We start from the raw sequence: 17,777 nt of genomic DNA on the forward strand, positions 1-17,777 counted from the left end.
ACCACTTCCTCCTCTAAGTTACTTTGTCTTTATCTCAGCAAAAGAAGGCAAACTGTGACATGTCTTAAGCATTTTCTCCCGTGACTTTACTGACAGAACTTAGAATTGTGATTTAAAATAGGCTATTTCCCCGCGAAGTTGCTTTTGTCGGAGTATTTTATCACACCAACAGAAACAAAGCCAGGACAATATCTTTAAAACGTCAATTTCTCTTTATTAAAATGGGCATAAGAGCTACTTCAAAAGCTTGTTAAGAGGACTGAATGAAATGTAAGTAACTTGGCTCCTATTAATTTGTTAACTTTTTATATGTAAGAATTTTAATAGGCGTATGTTTAACTTCCGTGGTTATTGAGATGATGAGAGGGTGATGTAACTCACTTGGCTCATAATAAACAATGTGCTAGTTAAGAGTTATGTGCTGATGGTAACAGATTGCTTTTGAATGTTCTTATGACTTCATATTCATAATTGGAAATTTGTGTTGAGAATTCTATATTGTGTTTGTAGAGTTGAATTTTGTTATCATGTTTCTTGAGTCTTAGGGGAAAATGAAAGGAAACCGCCTGTAGCAGCTGTATCTATGCTTCATAGTGCCATTTCTTGGCATTATGCTAGTTTGTCTTTGTTTGTTTATTTTGGCTTGAAATTTACTATTCAGGCCAGTCTGGCCTGGAACTCAACAGAGATATGACTGCCTCTGCAGTCCTAAATGCTGGGATTAAAAGCATGCACCACCATTCATGGTCAACAACAACATTCATTCATGTGTTGTGTGTGTGTGTGAGTGTTTGTATGTTGTTGTTTGTGTCTGTTTGTTCCCATGCTGTGGTACACATGTGCTGTTTGTTAGCGGACAACTTACAGGAATTGATTCTCTCCTTCCTAATGTGGATCCCAGGAATTGAACCCAGTTTGCCAGGGTTGGTGCCTTTACTGACTAGGTCATCTCTGCATCCCTGCCTGGCTTACTGTAATTGTTAAGTTTTATAAGTAAGCATTTTTAAACTCTTAGGTATGAGCCACTTAATGTCTTGACTTCTTTGTATATTTATGCAGCTTAAATGATGTCTTATACCATTTACTTTTTAAGTCTGACCTCATTTCTAAAATCCTAACAAACATATTTATTTGGTTTTCAGGCATGTACTGGCATTGAAAACATCGATGAAGCTATTACATTGCTTGAACAAAATAACTGGGACTTGGTGGTAAGTACTTCATTCTTTGATCTATGTTCTAACTTTTATGAATTCTTGAATGACCTTTACTTTTATTGTGGTTCAACAAACCATAGACAGTCTAAAACTTAGCAGAATGGATATATTCCATTTTCATCTTTAATATGAAATCATTTAATTCAATATTAAATTACTGGGTGACTTTGAATGTTTAGATAGTTGAAATGATCATAACACTTTTTTCTTTTTGCTGTCTGATGGTCATCCTTCCACATAGTATTTTTTTTGGCAGAGATGCCTGTGTTCCTGAATGATGAGCACTAGTCTTGCTTTCTGCTGATGATCACTGCATTTTAAAAAGTTATTTAAGAGTTAGTAATCTACTCAGCTTTCTTTCTGAATTGTGGGAATTTTATTAGAAAGGTGGTTTAGCTTTGAAAAACTTTTTGATAATAACAAAAGGGAAGGCATAGCATACACTACACATTCCTACCTTGCAAAACAAACCAAAGCTCGATTGAACTAAAACAACACTTTTAGTAAGATGGCATACCTTGGAAATATGAAGGGAATTGAAATCACAGTTTTGAAAGGTGATTTTTATTTAGTTTGCTTTTTTTGAGACAAGGTGTCACCATGTAGTTGAGCCTGTCTTGGAACTTACTTGGTGGTTGAGATTGGCTGCAGACACACAGTAGTCTTGGCTCAGATTCCTGAGTGCTGGGTTGGAGCTGGGCTCCTCCACACCTGGCCAGAAGTGCTAGTATTAAAGTCAGAGTTTGAGATGTCTGCTTAAAGTGAGATCACGTGCTCACTTCTGTGTGTTACGTGGATTTACATAGTTCTTCTGTCAGTGCGTTACGTAGATTCTTTTGTAGTGAACTGTCTTCACTCAGTATAAAATCATACTGCTAATGAATTGAGAAGATGAAAAATTTACAAACAAAATAGTTATGGGCTGAGCATTCCTAATCTGTAAATCCCAAACCCAAATGTTACAGAGTTGGAATCTTTTGTTGTTGACATGCCACATGGAAAGATCTAGATGTTGGAGCAGTTTGGAGTTTATAATTTTGGATGAGGGATGTTCAAACACATTCTATGTAGATATTCTAAAAACTGGAAAAGTTACATACCTATCTGAAAAAATTGTGGGTTTTAAATATTTCAAATAAAATATTCTAGCTGAAATCTCTTTTAAACTCATAACTCACAGATAAAATACTCATTTCAAAGTTTTATGTATATTTTTTACAGTTTTTATAATTATGTCACTAAACTTTTACCTTGAAAATAGGATTCTATAATATTAATATTTTTATAATCTATGCACTTGCTGTTCCATTAACACTTTTATTTTACTAAGTACAGGCTGCTCCTTTTAAATGTTTGCATAGTATACCATGTTGTTGTAGTATAATAACTTCACCATTCTTGTTCTGGTAGGCATACAAGATTATTGCAGTACTTTGCAATATTGTAAACATTACTGTAGAGAACATTCTTACATATGTGTATTATATAGTTAAGCTACTACTTTTCTAGAAGAAACCGAATATATTCAATTTATAACTGGATTCTAGGTTATGCTGCATGAATATTTTTAGGGATTTGAATACTTAAAGCCTGGTGAACCGCTGGTTTTATTTGTTTACATTTTGCCAACTATATGGAGATGACTCTTTTCACTTAAATCAGTGCTGCTGCTGCCCCCTCCCTTCTCTCTCTTTCGCTCTGTCTTTATTTCTTAGTCTTCTTGTCTGTTTGTCAGCCTGCCAGTCTGTCTGTCTTTTGTACTTTGGTACAGTAAAATTAAGAAGTGTTATAGTCCTAAAGTTGGAAAATGTGCTGAAAAGTTGGTGAGACTTGTGTCTAATTCTTGTGTTCATACATTCAAGATTGCAAATAACTCTCTTATAAGGTAATATTTGTGAATGTTTTACTGTTTTGTTGATTTAGTCACACAAATAACAAAAATTGTGAAAATGCAACCTAGTCCCAAGAAGTCTAGTCATTAGGCACTTTCTCTGATTCTGCAAATTATTTTGAGTATATAATTATTATTCACAAAGAAGTGCTTCTAAGTCCTGTATTTTTAGTACTCTACAGCTGACAGTTTATTTTCAAGCGATTAAACGTTCCATATGCTGAAATTCTGAAAATAAAATGAGCATTTCTATTCTGGGAGTGTGTCTTGCCTCATGTTTCACTTGATATATATTATCCAGTTCTACTGCTGTCTTCCTCAGACTATTATTATTTCCCACATTGTTCTGTACCGATAGTTAAAATAGGACAAATATCATTACAGTGGAGATTATTTCTTAGAAGATGAACCTCAGTTTCTGTTTATATCCAAAAAGGCAAGTACATGAGGAAGAATGACTGACAGTGAGTTAGAATCCTTTAACTGAAAATGACCCTTAGATATGGAAATGTGGGATGTGATGGTTACAGATTGTAATCCAGGCTGTAGAACTGAGTTACTATTTAGTTCCTGTGTTCAGTATAAAGAGAATTTTGGAGGAAAACACAGAACTGTGATTTATAGAGTTTTGCATAACTTAATGTTAGACAGCTGAGGGCAGTGGCAAACATTGGGTTAATATTGCTTCAAGAGCCCTGGCTTTTCAGTCCTTTCAGTTAGTGAGGATGGCTTGACTGAGGAAATGGTTTAGTCTAGTTCCTGCTTGAGCTTTGATGCTAAATGAAATGACACATGCAGGGCCTGTTGCAGTCTAAATTGTACAAGGGTTCTTTGACGGGCAGTCCACTGCGAATACTAGTGTGAACAAATATTTTAAAGAACGGTCTAAGTTTAAAATACTTGCTTATGTCCAGGTTTTAGTCCTGTAAATACTGCTGTATACATAATATCTGGGAAACATGTTTGACCAGTTGTTTCACAGAGGTCATGTACATGTATGTGCATGTGCACGCATGTGGCTGTGAGTGTATATGTGTCTGTATGTGTGAAAGTGTTTGTGTTTTAGAGTATGCGTATGGGAATGTGAGTGTGAGTATGTGTGTGAGTGAGTGTGTATGAAATTCTTTCAGTAAATTAACATTTTCAGTAGAATTCAGCAGGCTCAGTATGGTACTTCACATATATTTGATAATCCAGAAGTAAAATAAAATATAGGCAGTACTAACCCAGACATACTGTATTTGAAGTACTCTGTGTTTGTAATAAATTATTTTTGAACTTTGCACTCAGTTTTGCTTATTTTGTAGAAGAAAAGCAGTTCCTAGTGCACACTTTAGCTACACTTTTCCAACCCGAGATGAAATCGAGCCAGTTGGCATCTATATTTTTAATTCATTGGGGAATTTCTAGTTCTCAAAGATAACTTTGTACTAATAGAAGCATAAATTAAGTCATGAACACAGAACAGCGAAGACCAGTTATCATATATATAATCTGTCCCATTTCAAGTTTTATTGAGGTGTTTTGAGACATTTCTACTCCGTTAATTTTCACTTTTGAAGAAAACTATTTTAATCATTACCCTAAAATTTGGTAGAACAGTCTCTTTCACTATCCTGCTCAGGATGTGGTTGTTGAGGTTCTCAAATGTGAACTAATTTTCTACTTAAAAAGTGTTATGAATGCTTGCAGTTTTATGAATGGTTTAACCAGTGAAATAATGAGTCTGTGTTCTCAGCAACCAGGCATTTTGTGTTGGTCTTCATCATTGGCCTTCAGGTGGCATTTTATATACTTGTATAGCTGTGCTCTGACAAAGGAAGAGTATCTGTGAAGGAATACCTTATACTAATTTTTCTTCCTTGGCCTGGCCATCTTTGTTTCTGTTAAGGAACCATAAGCCCATTATCTTCATAAATACTCAATGTCTCAGGTTTTAGTAGCATAGCAGTCTTACCTTTTATTATTTCTGCTTTTCTTGATGGCTGCTAGACATGTGAAACTGTTTGCCTACATCTTTCATTTCATCCTCACAGCAGCTCTGAAAATTCGATAGTTGATATTTATGTGGACATTGATGCACAGCAAAGTTGACCAAATTGTTGAAGATCACTTCTCTGTTAAGAAATAAAAGTGGGGGAGGAGGGTATGGCTTATGGGTAGATACAAAGTGAATAAACTGTAATTAATAAAAAATAAAAAAGATAAAAAAAAAGAAATAAAAGTGATTGATTTTTTTTTTCCTGCCCAGACCAGTCAGTCCATATAAGATTTTCATAGCTTAAAGTAGTAATGCCAGGATTATTTTTAAAATGATTATCAGAATCTCCTTGTACTCGTACTTGGTATGCTGTTCACCTCTGAATTTTTTCTTGTGCCTTGATGGTAACTTTATACTGCCAGGCTGAAGAGGTTTTTGGTTTATGTGGTTTTCTCAGAGTCTAACAGGAAGACATTTTATGTTCTTACTAGTTATGTCTTCAGCATATGACAGTTGCTTGCCTTGTTTGTTAATTTTACTATTACCAGTCTTTCTGCTATTCCCTTTCCATCATTTGAATATTTTAAAGTCTTTGCTGTTGTTGTCTTAAAATGTTACCATTGTTACTTTTCCTTTTCTGGTAAATAAGCTTGAGGAAAGAGGGAGGAAAATTAATAAGACACTTGAGACTTGAGGGTCAGGGTGGAACAGGTTTTGGTATCCTAGTATCTTACCAGTAAAATTTATATGATCCTTATCTCTGTGGCATTTATTGAGAAATAACTTTTTAAAAGTTCTTTTACTGTGTGTGTGTGTTTGTAAGAACTTCATAATATTTTTTTCCCATTTAGTTTTGCTTGTACTAATCTGCCATAAGGATATTCCATTATATAATACAGTCTCTTTGAAAGTTATTATTTCTTCTGGAGAAAACTCTAGGTGACAAAAGGTTATTAGTATTCAAGGTATAATTCAACAAATGAATATGAAGCAATTGATGTCTTTTCAAACGAAAGCTCAAATTGTTACAAATCTGAAATTCTCTCCAGCAGCAGAAAGACACACATGGTATATACTCACTTATAAGCAGATATTAGCCATATAATATAGGATAAACATACTAAAATCTACAGACCTAAGGAAGCTAAACAGCAAGGAGGACCCTACGGAAGATGTTGCATTCTCATTCAGAAGGGCAAATAGAATAGACACCGGAAGTGGTAGAACAGAGGGAACAGGATGGGGTCCTACCACAGATGTCCTCTAAAAGACTCCACCCAGTAGGGGATGGAAGCAGATGCTGATACTCACAGCCAAACTTTGGACAGAGCTCATGGAGTCTTACGAAAGAAGGGGCATCTAAAATGACATGGAGAGGACAAGAGCCACACAAGGAGACCAACAAAGCCAAAAACAGGTTGACCCTGGGGGGACTGCAGAGACTGATGCATCAACCAAAGACCATTCATAGAGAGGACCTAGACCCCCTGCTCAGATGTAGCCCATAGACAGCTCGGTTTCCATGTGGGTGCCCTAGTAAGGGGAGAAGAGACAGTTTCTGACATGAACTTGGTTGCCTGCTCTTTGATCACTTCCCCCTGCACGGGGTAACCCAGCCAGCCCACAGAGGAAGAAGATCCAGGCAGTCCTGATAGGACCTGATAGACTAGGGTCAGACAGTAGGAGAGGAGGACCTCCCCACTGTTTGGACTAGGGGAGAGGGATAGGGAAGGAAGGTGGAGGCAAGGTGGGACCCGGTGGAGATGAGGGAAAGGGTTACAACTGGGATACAAGGCAGATAGATTGTAAATAATAATGGTAATAATAAAAGACAAAAAAAAAAAAAAAAAAAAAAGAAATTCTCAGTTTGTTAAACTCTTGTTAGCCCCTGTTACCAGATTGAAACTGTTTGAGGCCCATAGTTGTGTCAAAGATTGTAACTTTATTTTTGCACTGTATTTTGGATTACTTTTCCTTCTAACATAATATAATTCTAAAATTACTATATGAATTCATTTTTTGTAAAAAATGTTGTTAGATAAATGTTAAGAGGCTTAAAGACTTTAAAAAATTGTATGTTCTAATCACCAGGAAATGCTGTTAAATGTAGCTTGGAATCTCATGCCAAATACAGTCAGTCCTTGCATATCTATAATTCTTTACCTGTGAATTCAATGAGTTTCAGATTGGAAATATTTGGGAACAAAAATTGTGTTTGTACCGAATACACAGACATTTTTTCCTAGTCATTCTATTTTCCCTATGCAAGATGGCAAGAGAACTATTTACATTACATTTTTTACATTGTATTGATTAGCTATTGCAAGTAATCTATAGACACTTGAAGTTCTATGGGGATGTGTGTGGGTTGTATGTAGAGAGGATGCCGTGTTGTTCATATGAGGCTATTGAGACTCTCACATACCAAGGTTGGGCTAGGACTGGGCATCTTCCTGGAACCAAATCCCCACAGATACAAAGGGAGAGTGACTTGGTGAGAGTTTCCATTGCTGTGAAGAGACACCATGGTCAGGGCAACTCCTATAAATGAAAACATTTAACTGGGGCTGGCTTACCGTTTCAGGGGTGTAGTCCGTTACTGTCACGGCGGGAAGCAGTGTGCAGGCAGACATGGTGCTGGAGAAGGAGCTGAGAGTTGTCCATCTTAATCCGCAGGCAGCAGAAGGAGATTGGCTTGAGTTTCTGAAACCTCAGAGCCTCACTCTCTAGTGACACACTTCCTCCAAGAAGTCTACACCTCCTAATAGTGCCATTCCTTATACGCCCTTGGGTGCCATTTTCTTTCAGATTACCAGAGTTACATTTATTGTTTATTTTATTTTATTCTATTCATTTTTAGCACTACTTATTTAAGCTATACCATAGAACACAGTTGAACTACTCAAAGAAGAAGTAGGGATTTAGTTCCTTGTTGGGAAACTGAAGGCATGTTACTTGTTAAAGAGCTAGTGTTAATATATATTGCTTTATGACTTAAATATCTAAAAGAAAGTGAAAGTTTGAATGGTTCATAATATTGTTCATATTCATTAAAAGCTATGTATGTGTGATGCATTTTAAAGCTTGTCAGTCTGCAAGTTAACTTGGTTTTTAAAGTAGGCTTTTTTTTAAGATTACCCTATGATGTTTAATTTATTTATATTACTAAAAGTAGTTTAAATGAAATATCAGTGCAACAAAGCCAGTGGTTCAGGAATATCTTGATGACTTGACAGTTCTTTATCCTGGTTCCAAAGCTCAACTGGCATACATCAATGTGTGCTTGGAAAAGAAAATAATATGTGGTAATTAAAAATTCCTGTATAATTTTTTTTATTATTATTTATTGCCACCAATTTTTAAAAACACAGGGCTACTTAGTAGTAATAGAACTTTAAACTTTTGGCTTATATTTTTAAGTAAGATGTTAGTATATAAATTCACATTTGTATTTCTTAATACCTCCTTTGGTTCTGCTGTTTTCATCTTTTAATAAATTTTTTTGAGCCAGGAGTGGTGGTGCACACCTGTAATCTCAGCACTCGGGGAGGTAGAGGCAGGCAGTTCTCTGTGAGTTTGAGACCAGCCCTGATCTACAAAGCGAGTCTAGGACAGCCATGGCTATGCAGAGAAGCCCTGTCTCAAAAAAACAAAACAAAACAAAACAAAACAAAACAAAACAAAACAAAACAAAGCAAAAAAAAAAAAAGATTTTAAAAAAGGAATTTTTTGGGGGGTTTATTGATTTATTTTTAATTTGATTTGATGTTTTAGCAGTTTTTATATTTCAGTTGTGTTTATTTACATATGTCATTAATTATACAAGTATTTGGCTTCTCTTAAATATATACTTGCTCTATAATGGTTAACATTTCTCCATGTTTAAAAACTGGCAACATGGCTACCACACTCAGGAACGCTGGACCTGCCCCTTGCCTGGGCAGCATAGGGCAGCTGGCTCTGGTGGCATTGGTGTGGGAGAGCTGGCCCAGATGGATTGAGTGTGAGTCGCTTTTGCTGCACAGGAGAGCTGGCCTTGGTGGCACAGGTGCAGGAAAGCTGGTGGGCTGACCAGCTCAGCTTCCACCCAGGTCCAGATCCAGGGCTTTGATGGCCCACCCCAACATCCATCCCATGTATGAGCTACTAGAGCATGGGAAGGGTCCAGTCCCACAGGTCCAAAGCTGCAGGATATCCAGAGGAGTCCTGCAGAGGATCCAGTACTGAGTGATTCACTGCAATGAATATTTGAAATAAAGCTTTTTGGGCAAAAGGGTATACCACGTGATAAACCTTTACACATCGCAGCTTCTACGGCAAGGTGTTCTCTCTCTCTCTCTCTTTTAATTTATAGTTTTAGTTTTTGTTTTCCTTTGAGGGGGAGGTTATAAGGGAGGAGGGCAAATATGAAGGGTGATATTCTCTCTTTTGTGTGTGTGCGTTTAAATGTGCATGAGTGTGGGAGCACATTTGAAACCAAAGTCTGATGTTAGGTGTCTTTGTCAATTGCTCTTTATTTTATATACTGAAGAGAATCTTTAACTTGAACCACAGAGCTAACCTCTTCAGCCAGTGTAGCTCTTCAGTGTTCTCTGGGAGTGAGGGTAGGGATAGGGTTCTGGGTGGGGTTGGAGGTATGCTACCATGCCAGTCTGGAGCCCTGTACTCTGGTCTGTGTGCTTGTGTGGCAAATGCCTTTACCCATTGAGCTATTTTCCCAGCCTGTGAGATTCTTATTTGTGTAGCTAAGTTACTCATTTTGGACTTTTTTCTTCAGCTTAGCATTAAAAACCTTCTAGCATTTACCCTGCCTGTAAGAATGAAGTGTTTTTATTTCATGGAGTATGACTATACGTAATTCAGTCAATTAGTCTATAATCTCAAGTATGCCAAGTTTATTCCTATTTCTTTTTTTTTAAGATTTATTTATTTATTATTATACAGTGTTTTGTCTGCAGGTACACCTGCACTCTCAGAAGGGCACCAGATCTCACTGTAGATCGTTGTGAGCCACCATATGGTTGCTGGGAATTGAACCCAGGACCTTTGGAAGAACAGCCAGTGCTCTTAACCTCTGAGCCATCTCTCCAGCCCTTATTCCTATTTCTGAAGGCTTTTATTAAGTTTCTTAGGGTTCCCCCTATATTTTTTTATTGCTGAAGACCTGTGACAGGACAGCACATCTTGGCTGAAACACATGGCCTGGGCATGAAAAGAGAAGAAAAGGAAGGGCTGTGCATGTCATCTTTTAGATGACATGTTCCCAGTGACCTGAAGACTTTCTGTTAGACTCTGTCTCTCAAAAGTTCCATCACCTCCCTTCCAACTATTCTCACCTGGGAACACATGGACCTTAAGGGAACATTCCAGATCCAAACTAACAACTTCCTAAGGTCAGTTGTGGCTGAAATAGTACATTCTTTATCCATTGTTTTTTAATGCTTAGCAATTGATGCCTGTTCTTAGCTCATTACAGACAGGCCAAGTCCCGATGTGCTGTAAAGACAGTATGTAATTTATTGGGGCTCGGAGGGGCTCAGCTAGTAAAGTGGTGCTGTGCAAGCATGGAGATGTGCATTTGGATAGACAGTCACCACATACAAAGCAGGCAGGGCTGGCCTGCCGGCCACCCCAGACTCTGATGCCTGGCTCAGCCAGAGACCCTTCTCAGACAAAGAGGGGAAGAGTGACAGAAGAGGGGCGTTGGCCACCGGCCCCACCACACGCATGTGTGCATGCTTGCAGGGCACCTGTGCACATAGAACAGTAAAAACAGAGAGCGTGTAATTGTTGAAAGGACGTAAGTGACCGACAGCTAGAGTTGATAAGATTACACCTATTCGTAAGTAGAGCCGGGAAGTGCATTATAACCAACTGTGACAGTCAGCTGTGTAGAAAATGTCTGTGGAGATGTTTTGAGTATCTCTAAGGTGTTGCAGCATTACTATTAATATGTTCACATTTTGATTTTTTTTTTAACAAAGAGGCAATGTTATCATTGTATATGCCAATAGCCTCTGTACTCACAGGTTTATATTTTAGAAAGATAGCTAATTCAGTAGCACTTGTATAATACCATGCTTAAAATTTGAATTTGTTTCCTTAAGTAGTTGATCTACTATTATAATGTTTTATTTTGTATATATACTGTAACTATAGTTTGCTGCTACTATGTTTGCTTTTTTTCTTTTAAAGACATGATCTTTTTGTTTTTTTTAATTAATTTATTTTTTCTATAAATTATAGTTTATTCACTTTGTATCCCAGCTGTAGCCCCCTCCCTCGTCCTCTCCCAGTCCTACCCTTCTTCCCTCATCTCCTTCTATGCCCCTCTCCAAGTCCACTGATATAGGGAAGGTCCTCCTCCCCTTCCATCTGACCCTTGCCTATCATGTCTCTTCAGGACTGGCTACTTTGTCTTCCTCTGTGGCCTGGTAAGGCTGCTTCCCCCTTAGGAGGATGTGATCAATGAGCCAGCCACTGAGTTCATGTCAGAGACAGTCCCTATTCCCATTACTAGGGAACCAATTGGGAGACTGAGATGCCATGGGCTACATCTGTGCAGGGGTTTTAGCTTATCTCCATACATGGTCCTTGGTCTCAGAAAAGACCCCTGGGCCCAGATTTCTTGGTTCTGTTGCTCTTCTTGTGGAGCTCCTGTCCCCTCCAGGTCTTTCTATCTCCCCCTACTTTCATAAGATTCCCTCCCCTCTGCTCAAAGTTTGGCTATGAGTCTCAGCATCTGCTTTGATACCCTTGGTAGAGTTTTTCAGAGGCCCTCTGTGGAAGGCTCCTGTTCTGTTGCCTATTTTCTCTCTCTTCCCATGTCCGTCCTGTTTGCCTTTCTGAGTGACAATTGATCATCTTATCCTGGGTTCTCCTTCTTGCTTAGCTTCTTTAGGGTGTACAGATTTTAGCATGTTTATCTTATTATTATTTTTTTTAATCTAATGCTCACTTATAAGTGAGTATATACCATGTGTGTCTTGCTGCTTCTGGGGTACCAAACTCAAGATGATCTTTTCTAGTTCCCACCATTTGCCTGCAAATTTCATGCTTTCCTTGTTTTTAATTGCTGAGTAGTATTCCATTGTATAAATATACCACATTCCTCAGTTGAGGGATATCTGGGTTGTTTCCTGATTCTGGCTATTATGAATAGAGCTGCTACGAATATGTTTGAGCAAATGTCCTTGTTATATATTTGAGCCCCTTTTGGATATATGCCTTGGAGTGCTATTGCTGGATCTTGAGGAAGCACTATTCCCAATTGTCTGAGAAGTGCCAGATTGATTTCCAAAGTGATTGTATAAGTTTACATTCCCACTGGCAGTGGAGGAGGGTCCCTTTCTCCACATCCTCTCCAGCATGTGTTGTCACTTGAGTTTTTGATGTTAGCCATTCTGATATGTGTTAGGTGAATCCTCAGGATCATTTTGATTTGCATTTCCCTGATGGCTAAGGACGTTGCTCAATCCTCATTCGGAAAGGCAAATGGGATGGACATCTGAAGAGGGCAAAAACAAGGAGCATGACAGGAGCCTACCCTTGCAGGCCTGGACCTTGCTGTGTGGACAGGCTGATCTTTCCAGCAGCAGCTTCTTCAGCCATTGCTCTTTAGTACTAGGATTACAGTCCTGAGCTCCCACACTTGACTTACTTGTAGAGATCCTTGTAAGTGCTTTTCTGCCTTTGTTCATATCTTTGTTAGTTTTTTGTTGATGTCTGCTTTTTGTTCATTTTATGTTTTCATTAATTTCTGAGGGGATTTTGTTTATGGCTTAGAGTACCACAGTCTTTTCATTTATTTTCACTGTTGCTAGGCTTTGAATTTCTGATTCAGCTTATCTTTATCCTTATTTGATTATCTTTAAAATGCTTGTTTGGAGCATTGTTTTTTTTTTTTTTTTTTTTTTTTTTTTTTTTTGGTTTTTTTTTTTTTTTTTTTTTTTTTTTTTTTTTTTTTTTTTTTTTTTTTTTTTTTTTTTTTTGTTTTTTTTTTTTTTTTTTTTTTTTTATTTTTTTTTTTGCACGGTTTTGTTTTTGTTTTGCCTTGTTTTTAAGGACAGTTTTTAATTTTCTTTTTCTTTTTTTGTGTAGCTTTGGCTGTTTCGGAACTCACAGAGATCCATCTGCCTGCCTCTGCCTCCTGAGTGCTGGTATTAAAGGCATGTAACACTACCACCTTGCTTGCAGTTTTGTTTTTATCCTTGTTTTGTAGTGTTTTTTTGGGGGAGAGAATGTACATGCAAAACAAAAACAAACAACAACAAAACTCAGTAGTCCCCTTCCCCAGACTTTGTTTAAATTCCCTTAGTAACCACCATGTGCGGATGTTGTCATCAGTTTCATAAGATTAGGAAATGAGCTTAAAGAAGTTAATTCATCTGATCTCAGTTTTATTCATTCCCTTCACTATACCTAAGCAGTGTTTCTCATATTTGCTAACTTCTTGTATCACAGTTTGGATTACTGAAGGAATCTTCTTAACTTGTCTGTTCTGTTACCTTTAGGTTAATGTTCACTGTCTTTCTAAAATGCCAGTCTTTTCATTGATAATATAACAATGGCAAAGAAAGTACTTTGAATGATGTAGTTTATATCTTTTCCCTTATGATTTAAATGCTTTCTATCTATGCTACTGACCAATCACATTGCAAAGTTGAGTTGCAGCTGTTGTAGTCTATCAAACTACATGTCCCAATACTTGTTACTTACTTGCCATAGTTTGGATACCTGTCCTTCCAAAGATCTGTGCTTAGTGACAGTACAGGTGCTATTGGGAAGTGGTAGAACTCATATGTCACTAAAATCCTTACCGTGGGAGAAATGTGAACAATGTCTCCCTTTCCTGAGGTCCTAATGACAAACCAAAGTATAATTCTGTCAGTTCATCCTGGGGAGCCAGTGAACTCATTGTGCTTACTTATAGAGCATAGGTGAGGACAAGAACTTGGTGACCCCAAAGGAGCCACACTGGGAAGTCTTCACCCAGCATAGATGATGACTTCCCCATAGCTACATAGAGCCCTCTTCCCCTGTGCTCAGGGATGCTTGATCAACACAGCACACTTCATGTGTGGTTTTGGTTTTGGTTATATTTGGCCTTTTTGTTTTGTTTTTAAGTTTACTTCTTTTTTTTCTTGAGAGAGAAAGAAGGAAAATGATATTGGGTATGTCGGGAGGTAGAGAGTATCTAGAAGGAGTTCTGGGAAGCGAAAGAATGTGTACAAATATATTGTTTGAAAAAAATTTAAATGCCAGCATATTAAAAAGACAGCAGGGTGCCTAGTAAGAAGAAATGAGGTCTAAGGGAAGGTGTCCTTGAGCATGATATGAAGACTCCACCCTGTTGTTTTATTTTCTGATTACTTTTAAGTGAACAGCTTCTTCTAGGAGTGCAGAGCAGAAACCTTCCTAAGACCTTCTCTGGATGATGGCGAGCTTGCGTACTTTTGCTACAGAACCACTTCAAATCTTGTTAGCTGTCTTCATGTCTGCTGCTATAATGTCACGGAATCAGTTTTCTTTTCCCAAAGAGATTGTGATTGTGACTTTTGTTTCACCTCTTCCCAGTATTGGGTTGGCATTTAAGGGACCAGAGTTTTAGTTTGGGCATAGCTTGTTTACTTGTGCTCTTTCAGGCGAGTCACTCTATCTTTCTGGGCCTCAGTGATCTCATCCATATATAAAAATATTAATGTGTTTTGACTCTTTACTCATATTTTGTAGAAACTCTTGTGATTTCATGAAAAGATGTATAATACATTGGTAGTAACAGGGGTTTCACCTTGACAAAAAAGTACTTGGTTTTAATCCTTGATTTACTGTGATACGGAAATCCTAACATCTTTGACATTTCTTCAGTCATGAGAGTAGGAGGTGACTCCTAGCTCGTTTCTAGGTAGCTTCAGAGTTGCCTTTGGCACAGTGTTGGAGATTCCAGTGATCAGTTGGTCTTTCTGTTTTGGGCTTGCAATGAGCAGTGCCTCATGGCTGGCTAAGATGCTTGCTAGAGGAATATTATCTATGGAGCAAGAGAGAAAGAGAAAGTGATTGGTTCTTATATGCTCCTCAGGGCTTTGCCCTGCATGATCCCAAGACATCCCAGCCAAGTTTTGATCCACAAGGAGTCTCTACATCCCAATAGCAGTGTCCTGGGACTACACCTTTAGCATGTAGAAACATCCAGTATGCAAACTGTGGCACCATTCTTCATTTTCTAATCTTGTGGGTTCTTTCTAGCTACTAATAATGCTTTTTGTTTCAGGGCAGCACTTTTATTATTTTATTCACTAGCAAAAGGACTTTGGCTCCTGAGGTTTAAACAACTGAATTCTGGCCTTTAGTTAGGCAGTTGGCAGCACAGTAACAGGATGCACTTGAGCTGCCCAGAACTAGAAGGAACATGTGGAACAGGAAAACTGAAAAGGCATGTGGCTAGTTTCTTGGTTTATTGATGTTTCATCTTAGTAGCATAGGCTGCCCTGGAAGACAAATGTGCTTTTCGGAAGGGGCATTGTTTTTGAAAGCCTTTGAAAGCCTTTAATCCTGAGCAGCAGTCTGTTTCCTTCTCACTTTGACAGACACACCCACTTTCCTCCAGTGGAAGTGTTGGAGGAAGGAAGGCAGCAGATAGATGCTGGCAGTGTTGAGGTTAAGCTCCAATGCTTAGTTAGGGGTTGAATCAACTTACAGTTAACAGCCAGCACATTTGTTAGTAACTCATAATAAATAACGAAACTGTGAGATCTCTTTGAGCAAATAAAAAAATACTCTCTCCTTTTGTATGTTCCTAACTAAACATAAGCCATTTTTGTGGTCATTATGCACTTTGATTTCAGAATATAACCTCTCACAGTAACACTTCCTTCAAACCTTTCATGCACTATGTTTGTACTGTGAAATTTCACAAAGGTGGTTGTCAGTACAACCACCTTATTGCCTTAGTTTGCTTTCTGTTGCTGGGATAAACACCGAGACCACAGAAAGCAAACTGGGGAGGAAAGGGTTTATTTGGCTTACACATCCCACTCTCAGTTCAGCCTTGTGGGAAGCCAAGCAGGACCTAGAGAAATGCTGCGCGCTGGCTCGCTCAATTTACCTTCTCATAGAGCCCAAGGTCACCAGCCCAGGTTCACTGCCCACAATGGCCTGGACCCTCCCACATCGATTACTAAAGAAGAAAGTATGTAAACTTGTACAACCACTCTGGAAATCAATCTGGCGCTTTCTCAGACAACCTGGAATAGCGCTTCCTCAAGATCCAGCCATACCACTCCTAGGCATATACCCAAAAGAGGCTCAAGTACACAAAAAGGACATTTGCTCAACCATGTTTGTAGCAGCTTTACTTGTAATAGCCAGAAGCTGGAAACAGCCCAGATGCCCCTCAACTGAAGAATGGATGCAGAAACTGTGGTACATCTATACAATGGAGTATTACTCAGCAACGAAAAATAAGGAAATCATGAAATTTGCAGGTAAATGGTGGGACCTGGAAAGGATCATCCTGAGTGAGTTGTCCCAGGAGCAAAAAGACACACGGTATATACTCACTCATGTTAACTTACAACATAGGATAAACCCACTAAAATCTGTACATCTAAACAAACTAAGCAAAAGAGAGGACCCTAACTAAAATGTTCAATCCCCATCCTGAAAGGCAAAGAGGATGGACATCAGAAGAAAAAGAGAATAGGAAACAACCTCAGAACCTGCTACAGAGGGCCTCTGAAAGCCAGAAGAAAACAGGAAACAACCTTGGAACCTGCCACAGAGGGCCTCTGAAAGCCTCTGCAGTATAGGCTGTCAAAGCCGATGCTGAGCCTGATGGCCAACTGATGGGCAGAGTGAATGGAATTCTATGTAAGAAGTGGGAAATAGTAAGAGCTGGAGGGGACGGGAACTCCACAAGGAGAGCAACAGAACAAGATAATTTGAACACAGGGAACTTCCCAGAAAATCATACTCCAACCAAGGACTATTCGTGGAGATTACCTGGAACCCCTGCACAGGTGTAGCCCATGGCAGTTCAGTGTCCAAGTGGGTTACATAGTGATGGGAAGAGGGACTGCCTCTGACATAATCTGATTGGCCTGCTCGTTGATCACCTCCCCCTGAGCAGGGAGCAGCCTTACCAGGCCACAGTAGAAGACAATGCAGCCACTTCTGATGAGAACTGATAGACTAAGATCAGAAAGAAGGAGAGGAGGACCTCCCCTATCAGTGGACTTGGGGAGGGGCATGCATGCAGAAAGGGGAGGGAGGGTGGGATCGGGAGGGGAGGAAGGAGGGGCTTATGGGGGGATACAAAATGAATAAAGTGTAATTAATAAAACATAAAAAAAAAGAAATAATAAAAATGTAAAATTAAAAAAAGAAGAAGAAAGTATGCCTTGCCTTGCTGAGAACAATCTCTCAGTTGGGGTTTTTACTTCACAGATGACTCCAATTTGTGTCAAGTTGACAGACAGACACAAATATTAACCAGTACACCCATACTTAGTGGCAGAGTGTGAGAGTTTCAGTACTCTATATTCTTGCCAGTAGATGACAGTCATTTTATTTTTTTCTCATTCTTTTAAACTATGGGATCATTTTGTTGTGTTAATTTACTTCCCTTGTTAATAATGGACATTTGGTAATGCTCTCTTCTAAGTCCCATTCAGTTTCTTCTTTTCAGTTT

At 38.5% G+C, this 17,777-nt stretch overlaps 1 protein-coding gene across 1 annotated transcript in view; it reads left to right on the forward strand.

Moving 5' to 3' along the window:
- Positions 1–17,777, forward strand: part of Faf1 (Fas associated factor 1) — a 284,522-nt gene that overhangs the window by 29,180 nt on the left and 237,565 nt on the right. The window contains exon 2 of the mRNA XM_055629006.1: positions 1,143–1,211. Coding sequence (XP_055484981.1) covers positions 1,143–1,211 — 69 coding nt within the window. The remainder of the gene's footprint in view (positions 1–1,142; positions 1,212–17,777) is intronic.

Source organism: Psammomys obesus, unplaced genomic scaffold (assembly GCF_907164565.1).
Source record: "Psammomys obesus unplaced genomic scaffold, mPsaObe1.curated_primary_1811, whole genome shotgun sequence".
Classification (NCBI taxonomy): Eukaryota; Metazoa; Chordata; class Mammalia; order Rodentia; family Muridae; genus Psammomys; species Psammomys obesus.